This window comes from Sinocyclocheilus grahami, unplaced genomic scaffold, assembly GCF_001515645.1.
Source record: "Sinocyclocheilus grahami isolate Dianchi unplaced genomic scaffold, SAMN03320097.WGS_v1.1 scaffold1081.1, whole genome shotgun sequence".
Classification (NCBI taxonomy): Eukaryota; Metazoa; Chordata; class Actinopteri; order Cypriniformes; family Cyprinidae; genus Sinocyclocheilus; species Sinocyclocheilus grahami.
The window spans coordinates 287347-297818 of record NW_015506260.1 but is presented as its reverse complement, the minus strand read 5'-3'; the positions used below and the strand labels follow the sequence as shown (position 1 = coordinate 297818).

The 10472-nt window shown below is 37.8% G+C and overlaps 1 protein-coding gene across 1 annotated transcript in view; it reads right to left on the bottom strand.

Moving 5' to 3' along the window:
* Window positions 1-2: 2 nt before the first annotated feature.
* Window positions 3-10472, bottom strand: part of LOC107566529 (gap junction alpha-5 protein-like) — a gene marked incomplete at its 3' end in the record, with an annotated part of 14215 nt that continues 3745 nt past the window's right edge. The window contains exon 2 of the mRNA XM_016251992.1: window positions 3-630. Coding sequence (XP_016107478.1) covers window positions 3-614 — 612 coding nt within the window. The remainder of the gene's footprint in view (window positions 631-10472) is intronic.

Sequence of the window (10472 nt, the reverse complement as noted above, 5' to 3'; positions counted from 1 at the left end):
TTCTTCTCCGTAGGTCTCGAGATGTAGCAGTTGACCAGATGCGGACACGGAGAGGCCTTACATACGTAGAGCACATTAAGGAAGACTCCATAGATCATGTACTGGACTATGATGAAGATCACTTCCATTACAGAGCGGATGAGGATACTTAGTACATATGTTTGTAGCAAAGCCCCCTTCAGTTGCACCTTCCCACCTCCACCTTCGTCCTCCTTCCCACAGTTCTTGTCTTCCTCTGGGTACTTCTCTCCATCTCTGTCTCTTTGTGCTCCTTCTTCTTCTTCCCGCTCTTTCCTCCTCTTCTCCTCTCTGCGGACACTGTGCATCGCGTGTGCCATGTAGATGAGAGAAGGTGTGGACACGAACACAATCTGGAGCACCCAGAAGCGGATATGCGCGATGGGAAAGGCTCGATCGTAACAAACGTTCTCACAACCGGGCTGCTCAGTGTCGCAGGTGAAGTCTTCCTGCTCGTCACCCCACGAGGACTCGGCGGCCGTGCCCAGGACCAGGATCCGGAAGATGAAAAGAATGGTGAGCCACACCTTTCCCACCGAGGTGGAATGTTCCTGGACTTCTTCTAGAAAGTTCCCAAGTAGACTCCAGTCAGCCATGATTAGTCAGAAGAGCCTGAGAAAAAAAAACGATAGTGTGAAAGAAGGGGAAACTTCTTGTTTACTAATTTACTTTAATGCTGTAACAGATAATGTCTTCTGTTTGTACATACTTGTGCTAAACCTTAGTACGAAAGGAGGCAAACGTATCGTTATTGAGGTGGCTAGAAGTAAACATGCCAACTTTAAAGGAATATTTCACATAAAAAGGAATTTTTCTCATGCCATTCCAAACCTGTGACTTTCTTTTTTTTTCTGTGGAATATAAAGATATTTTGAGAAATGTCCATAAAATAGAAGACAATGGTAACCAGAAGAGTTTTACCAACATTTTCAAATACCTTCTTTTGTTTTGCGTACTGCAGATGAAACATACAGACTTCGGACATCATGAAAGTGAATAACTGTGTTTTCATTTTAGTCATCTCCATGACCTGAAATTGAAAAATTGCCATAGAAGTAGTTTACGCTAATGCTAATATGCTAACACTTCACCAAAATTTGTGCTCTGGCGCTTTTTTTAAACGATGCGTGAAATCGAACATACACCGCTAGAAGGGTTTGCGTTCATGTACTTGCATTGGCCTTTTCTCATTTGCATAGGCCTGTATCCATGAATCCATGAGAAAGTCATGTGCTGAAGAACAGCTAAAAGGTGTAAATGGCTTAGCGGTGCTCTAAACCACTTTTTTCCAAATTTCCAAAATGAAATGAATAGTACTTTTGATAAAGTGTAATTCGAGTCATATGCGTTGATTACAAAAGCTACTTTATTCTACGTTAGGGTGGTCTCTCTTCATGGTGACTGTCATGTTGGGAGCACATGACCATTCAAATTCTACTCACTTTAACTAATTATCTGCTCTAACACAATTGCAAATGTGGTGTTTCAATAACTGCATATTGCATTGTTAACCAATTGTTTGTTTTTGTGTTAGATTGCATCCACACCAGTAGGTGTCAGTTTGAAGTCTTATTGACCAATGAAATTCCCCTAAAAGTTCATGCTAGTTCCGGCGGCTCCAGGCATGGGCAGGGGTGGGCTGAGCCCACCCAAAATGACTGTCTTGCCCACCCAATCAAAATTTAGATAAAGATTGCGTTAATTTTTTGTGCAGTGATTAAAACCAATCTGAAGCAGACTTCGGTATTTTGAGAAGTTTAAGATACAGCTGGATACTGCCCCAACAATCATAAAATAACACCAGAAAATTGCAGCATTTTTCTTTTATTAACTGAAAGAAAGGCGCGCTGAATTCGCGCGGAGGCTTCAGTCTGTTGCAGAAAAGCAGAGGCTGACAACGAGTGAAAACGGGCAGAAATATTTGCGCACTATCACGGGGAGTTTGCGAGTTAACGAGAATTTTAATACACGAGTATGTATCATAGCCTACCACTGAAATTACCTGAGCAGTTTTAATGTTCTAAAAAAACCTGCTCATTTAACGTGCATTCATTGCATGGACGGGTAGCAACTCATAATGTAAAAACTGCACATAATGTAAAAATTGCACATAATGTAATAAGTATTACATTATTATTGTAATAAAATGTTCATAATGTAATAATTTTCTCAAAACGTAAGAAAATCTTGAGCTCATAATGTAATAATATAATTTTTTAAATGTAATAACAATTTTTCACATAATGTAATAGGTTATTGTTTGAGAAATGTATTACATTATGAACACACTGGCAACTTATAATGTAATACCTGCACATAATTTAAAACAATTATTATTATGTTTATAATAATAATAATCTTCCAATATAATACATTTGAGCACAAAACAATCATAGTTTTATTAAAAGAAAATTAGGCTTATTAGGCTACATTGTGAACATTTATTTATTTATTTTTAATAAAAATCTTACTAATTTTGTGATTATGACATGCTTAATTTTTGAGATATAGGCCTGGGCTCGTATTCACAAAACATCTTAAGGCTAAAAGTAGCTCATAACTCGCTGATTTAGGAGAAAATCTAGGACTCCTAAATTTTTTATCTAAAAGTATTTCACAAAGCGTTTTAGCACTAAAACTAGCTCCTAAATCTGTGAAATGTTAGGAGTAGTGAAGAGGACTCCTAAGTCACTAAGACCAAGCCACAAACTATCCTAAAATGGCTGTTGCCAGCAATCTGCCTCAGAATATAAACATTTTAGAAACGTTTGACGATAATGAGCTTTTATAAAAGTATCACCTTTGGTTTTGGAGGTTATCCCAACTCCAAATTTTCCTTTGATTATATCCTTGATTTCATTAACCAGTTGGGCAATAAGTAACAGCTGTTCTTGCATCCAGTTTGGTTTTCTTTTACGTTTGCATGTCTTACTATCAGCCATGATTATTCTACTCTGTTAATTAAAAGGCTGTTGATATGCATATTCACTAATTGTTTTTGAGAATCATACATGTAAAGAGGCTGACAATTAGCTGAACATATATACTTGTTTAATTAGTGACACTTAGCCTGCATTTTAAAATCTTTATTTGAATGTGGCAATTAGCAGTTTTATTTTTAAACCTTTATTTGAATATGGCAACATACGGTACTATTGCGCTCTTCAATATTTCTATGTATAAATCTCTGACAGAGGCTATCAGCCCAATCACTGTGTGCATAGTTAGTAAGCATGCTGACATCATCCATAGCCACGAGGTCAACCCCGCCCCCATACTCTTAGCTTAAAGGTCCCATGACATGCTGCTTTTTGGATGCTTTTATATAGGCCTAAGTGGTCCCTAGTACTGTATCTGAAGTCTCTTTCCCGAAATTCAGCCTTGGTGCAGAATTTCAGCCACTACGAGCCAGTCCCACAATGAGCTTTCCTTATGACGTGCCATTTCTGTGTCTGTAGCTTTAAATGCTAATGAGGAGGAGAGAGGCGGGGCAAGGTGGAGGGTGGGTGGGTGTGTGGCCTTAACCAGCTTGCGGCCACGGTACCATACGCTAATGTTGACAGTGGATGTATCCCAATGGCTTCTCTCTATTCCTTAGTAAAAGTTTGTCTCAGCAGCTTTGTGAATAGGTTTTAAGAGAAAACTCTTAGCTAAAAACTTTTACTGCTATTTAGGAGAACTCTTAGAATAATCTTAAAATGTTTTGTGAACACGGGCCCTGGTTTCACAGACAGGGCTTAGACTAAGCCAGGATTAGGCCATAGTTCAATTAGGACATTTAAGTAATTTTCATAAACGTGCCTTAGAAAAACATTACTGGTGTGCATTTTGAGACCAAATAAAGGCACTGATATATTTTAAGATCAGTCAGAGCAAGTTTCTTTCAGTTGAACCAGCTCAGACTTAAGCTTAAGCCTTGTCTGTGAAAGCTTGGGGATAGTCATTTAAATGGTTGTTATAAAAACTTGTTTATATTCTACACAAATGTATAGGCCTAATGTATTTATAATTTTGGTGAAATGATTAGATGGTTTTATCTTCCTGAGGTACGTCACGTAACTAACATATTCTTCACAGACTGTTATACTGATGATTTCTCTGGTTAAAACCGCTTGTAGGCACAGAAATGATGTGTGATTGTAAGTTGTAGTTTATTTTTCAACATATCCTCTGATATATAACTTGTATTAAAGTGAAGAATTGTTCATTTAACTTGTGCTGCCATTGCCTGAGGCAGACAACACGATCTATCCCAGACTTTGGAAACTTTTTTTTTTTTTTTCAAATTTGTTCATAAAAAATGCCTTCAATTCAAGGACATAAAATGTAGTAGGGGCGCAACTGAATTGTTCCTAGCAATAATTTTGATCAATTAAAATATATTTATATGTAACCACTGTCGTTGTCATCATACCACGGACATTACCTGAGATGTTAAAGTCCACATGAAATCAAAATTGACAGTATTTATTTTGTCAGCGCACATTGCTAGTCTTAAGGTCAACAATTAATCTGTGCAAGTTAATCCTCTGGAAAAAAAAAAAAAAAGTTAGTTTTGGTAATCTTTAATCAAAATCTGATCATTTGCTTCCGCTCTGGAATGGCATGCCTTCTTCTTAACCACTCCCCTCCGACCATTAGTCTGCTGTGAGTGAGCGATGAGAGGAGGAGCGCAAAAATAAAACCCCGTCCTCTACTCAATTTTCTGTTTCAGTTAGAAATACGCCACCACACTGAAATCCAGTCGGCAGCAACTTCCGGTTCACGCGGAATTTAAAGTAAATATGTCAGCAAACTGCGCTCTTTCAAGGATGTGCATTTAATGCATGGCCAAAGTAAGAACATAATCTAAGCGTTTAAAACATGCAAAGTAGTATTGCCAACTGTTCCTGTATTTAAGCAACATTCCATATTAAATCCATACAGAGAGCAGTTTATCATGTCATGCCCAGTTTAGGGAGCTAATCACTCTCACAGACACACAAAAAAAAATCCCCAAGAGCACCATTAGTTGAAACTCTAATAATAACACATTTGGAAAACTCTTCTGTGCATATTTACATTTGCGCTCTGGAGAGCATCAGATGTTTCTATTTACAATTTTTGCAGCGTTGAGCAGTGTAGCTAATCACAGACACGTCCATTGAACCTATGAACTGAGATAAGTGACTGGCTCAGTGCATTTGAAATTATAAAGGGAGCACTCCTTGCACACATTCTTGACTATATGTAATGCATTCAGAACTTTAATTAAAGATTTTTTTTCATGATGCTAAGAGGAACAATGTCCCCTCACTAAAGTTGATGAATGAATCTCAGACGTGAACATATTTGATTTGCTTAATCCAAAAATAAATTAATTTGTACATGAAAAGATTAAGCAAAGCAAATAATAAGTTAATGTCTGAGATTCATTTTGGCATTTATATATATTTCTGTTTTACGTTTTCACCATATTAGGAATACAACTAAAATTGAATGGGTGCATATTTTAAAATAAAAATATTATTTGCAGTTCAGATTGATTATTTTACAAAACATCTTATTCCTGTTCTTTGACTGTTTTTTTTTCTCTTAATTTATTCCACTTAATCCATTTAAACCCTTTATTTATTTAGTTCCATTACTACAGTGGTCTGGTCTTTATATTTTCCTCAAAACAATGGTCCCCCAATTTTCTAGACATGATTATGACCTTGTTTGGTATAAATAAAAAAAGTTAGTTGAAAAGAATCAGAGAAAGAAAGAGAACAAATAATTTTTTATTTATTTTTACTATTCAACAATGAAAAAAAGTTTGTTTTGAAAATGCATGATATTCTAGGCTGCCAATGAAAGCCTTTTTCAGTGTACATATAATATAGTTAATATAGCAATATCTAAAGCATAAATATCTAGACATTCCCCCCTTGCAATATCACCCCCCCCCCAAAAAAAAAGATTTACAATAATATAGTCTAGTAAACTTTAGGAACGTACTGAAAATGTAACTATTTAAGGCCTATTTAAGTGCCATGTGCACTGTGGTCGGACTTTGATGCAATTCCAACCTTCATTTTTCATAGAAGACAGTTTTACTTTGTGACTCCTAGGCTGCATTCAGAATATCATACTACTCTTATTGTTTCTGCCACATTAAGATATGGGGAAAATAATGCTAGTTGTATAGCTAGTTCTATTTTGAACTCTGCCCTAGTATAGTCATATACTGCACTGCCTAGTTTTCAAACCTCTCCATGAAGTACCCCAGCACTGAATATTTTGTATGTCTCCCTCTATCAGACACACCCACTTCAGGTCTTGCAGTCTCCACCAATGAGCTGATGAGTTGAATCAGGTGTGATAGATGAGGGAGACATACAAAATGTGTAGGGCTGGGGGTACTCCAGGACAGGTTTGAGAACCTCTGGCCTAGTGCCTTCTCATGCTCTTATAAAACAAGGACAGAGATGTCAAACATGCAGTGACTGTATATTTGGGCTGTGTTTGTGTGTGTAGATTTCTGTTATTCAATACAAACTTTTCCCACACACTCAAGTACTGGGAGTCTGGGAAAAGGAGACGGAAGAATTTGAGGAACCTACAGCTAAAAATAAGCAAAGTAGTAGATATTTAGTGGCATTTGTCTTTTCTGGGTATTTGATGGCTGAGCGTTTCCTGTTATCATTTGAAAGCAACTGTGAACATTTTAACAAAGTAACATCGCCCATCAATGAAGTTTTAAGTATTTTGGCATATTAAAATCCATTACATGTGTTTAAAACAATGCAGTGTGGTTCTGCATTACATTTAAGTTTTTTTAAAGACTTCAGCACACAATAATAATAAATAGCACAATTAAAGGGATAGTTCACTCAAAAATTTAAATTTTGTCATCATATACTCACCCTCATGTCGTTCCAAACCTGTATGAATTTCTTTCTTATGTTGAACACAAAAGAAGATATTTTGAAGAATGCTGGTAATCAAAGAGTTCCTTGTCCCCATTGACTTCCATAGCATTTATTTCCATGCTATGGAAGTCAATGGGTATCCAACAAATGTTTGGTTCTTCAAAATATCTTCTTTTGTGTTCAACTTATACAGGTTTGGAACGACATGAGGGTGAGTCAATTATATTTTTGGGTGAATTATTCCTTTAAGACTCCACTAGTCTTGCATTCATTACATTACATTCACTTTCATGATGTCCTAAGTCTGTATGTTTCAGAAGTCCTAAAGCTTGTCAAATTTAAATGTCATGGGAAATGCTCAATTGTCCTTCAGGACAGGGTGATGCTGGATAAACATCATGTGTATGATTTTTGACTTTTTAATTTTGTTAGTACATATGTACAAATTACACAGCGTAATGATGTTCTTTATTGGTCTCGCTCTCTCTCCCTCTGGATTAATGCATAGTTTAGCGTCAGAGTCTCAGTCCTCAAGAGGGTTTATGGGAAGAGGGAGTCCAGAATACTCTCATCGCTTTAACATGAGAACTTGGGCAAGACTGTGTGTTTAAAGAACAGTTTGTCTGTGGGAAGTATTGAAAAAATATTTGGATGTAAATTTAACTGCAAAAAATGCACTGTGTAAACAGACCTTATTCAGATCCAATCTGCCAGAAGTTTATCAGTCTGGACCTTGATGCCCCACCAGCATTATTGTAAGAATACGTTTCAGCAAGGAGGGAGGTTTTTAGCCTTTATCAACTTCCTCCTCTAAAGGTCACATACAGAAGAATAGGCTCATTGCTTCATGACTGATTTGATACAGCAATGACCAAATGACTATTCATTATTTTTTACATAGTTTTATTCCTATAATATTATTTGCAACTTGCTATTGTTATTCTGCAAATTCAGTCTCTCTATATATACATATGATGCCAACAATTACTGGGAAGGGTAGTTTGGCATCAGATGTGGGAACCACATCTTTAAAGACAGACTGAATGTGGCGGAGTCTCTATATAAGCGTGTCTTGCTCCCCTCCCCTTTAAGGAAACAATCCTAAACAATATAATTTCCCTCTTACAAGGCACTTGAAAGGAAACTGGCTGGGTTCAAGACACTGAGGCCAAAGAGGTTATTGGCACACTTAAAAGACTGTGCTGTGAATTCCGTCTCTCTATACTACCGTTGTCGTGGCACAGAATTGTAGGTTTAAGAGTTTGTAGGTGAGAATGTAGTTGTGTATACACTAGCATACAAAGGGTCAGTGGCCATTCAACACTCATGGCCAGAGCCTGCAGCCTTGTGCCTAAAGCCGATTCTCAGTCGTGCTGATAAATGAGCAATATTGCACAGCTTTTCATATTATATTATATTATATTATATATTATATTATACAGTTCTTTCTGGCCGTCGAATGTGATTGGCTGAGAGGAGTGTGATATTCTAATGATAACAGAACTCCCACCATTTGTATCACACCGCTTGCCGTATTTCTCACAGTGAATGTCATGGCGGATGCCCAAATCTATTTTCATTTTTATAAATAATACTTTTTTGTGTCACAGAATGAATGTACTTGTTTAGACTTAAAATATGCTGTTTGTTAATAAAATGTCTGTTTGAAAATTTTCTTAATTGAAAGCAAAATTGCTTCAACGTTCAAGTGGCTGTTCAGCACTCATGAACCCGCTGAGAGCAGACTTACCTCAGCCATTCAAATTAATGTTTTATTGTGAATATGAGATTGAGCTGAAGAATGAATGCTGTATCAGATGCAGGTAAGTTAATCAGACTCGCTCAGGCCATCTCTCTCTCATAATACTCTCTACATAATACAGTGAGCTTTTAATACAGTTATACAATAAGCTTTCAATGAAGCAACTCAACGTTCTTTTGTTACTAGATCTAAAGTGATGTTTTCAATTGAATAACGGAGGCTTGGGCTCAGCTGTTAAACTGTCAAACTGAGATTTCAATCGGTGGCAGAAGGAAGTAGTTCTGCACAAAAGAGGATTTTTTTCTGCACAACACTCTGTTGTTGTTTCGTATGTATTTACACGCAAGTATCGTCGAACTGTTGTATAAACGCAATATCACACTTGTAGCCATGAGATATGACTGTATATCGGCACGCTTTGATTTTCTATGGCCGAATCACAACCGTGTCCATATATAGCCATATTGCACTGCTACGAGTGTGATATTGCTCATACATTTAATGTGACTGCTCAGTGTCTTGCTTTTTAGCATGGGAAAGGTGCTATAATGTGATCTGAATGTACTTGGCCAAGTTATTTTAATGAGTTGGTTGAGCCTTAATTCTAATGTAATTCAGTAAAATAACTGATGATTTGTTCATATCATTCTAAGCTTAAATAAACATATACAGTGGGTACGGAAAGTATTCAGACCCCCTTAAATTTTTCACTCTTTGTTATATTGCAGCCATTTGCTAAAATCATTTGTTAATTTTTTTTTCCTCATTAATGTACACACAGCACCCCATATTGACAGAAAAACACAGAATTGTTGACATTTTTGCAGATTTATTAAAAAAGAAAAACTGAAATATCACATGGTCCTAAGTATTCAGACCCTTTGCTCAGTATTTAGTAGAAGCACCCTTTTGATCTAATACAGCCATGAGTCTTTTTGGGAAAGATGCAACAAGTTTTTCACACCTGGATTTGGGGATCCTCTGCCATTCCTCCTTGCAGATCCTCTCCAGTTCTGTCAGGTTGGATGGTAAACGTTGGTGGACAGCCATTTTTAGGTCTCTCCAGAGATGCTCAATTGGGTTTAAGTCAGGGCTCTGGCTGGGCCATTCAAGAACAGTCACAGAGTTGTTGTGAAGCCACTCCTTCATTATTTTAGCTGTGTGCTTAAGGTCATTGTCTTGTTGGAAGGTAAACCTTCAGCCCAGTCTGAGGTCCTGAGCACTCTGAAGAAGGTTTTCGTCCAGGATATCCCTGTACTTGGCCGCATTCATCTTTCCCTCAATTGCAACCAGTCGTCCTGTCCCTGCAGCTGAAAAACACCCCCACAGCATGATGCTGCCACCACCATGCTTCACTGTTGGGACTGTACTGGACAGGTGATGAGCAGTGCCTGGTTTTCTCCACACATACCACTTAGAATTAAGGCCAAAAAGTTCTATCTGGATCTCATCATACCAGAGAATCTTATTTCTCACCATCTCACAACTCCATGCGGGCTTTCATGTGTCTTGCACTGAGGAGAGACTTCCGCCGGGCCACTCTGCCATAAAGCCCCGACTGGTGGAGGGCTGCAGTGATGGTTGACTTTCTAAAACTTTCTCCCATCTCCCGACTGCATCTCTGGAGCTCAGCCACAGTGATCTTTGGGTTCTTCTTTACCTCTCTCACCAAGGCTCTTCTCCCCCGATAGCTCAGTTTGGCCAGACGGCCAGCTCTAGGAAGGGTTCTGGTCATCCCAAACGTCTTCCATTTAAGGAATGGAGGCCACTGTGCTCTTCGGAACCTTAAGTGCAGCAGA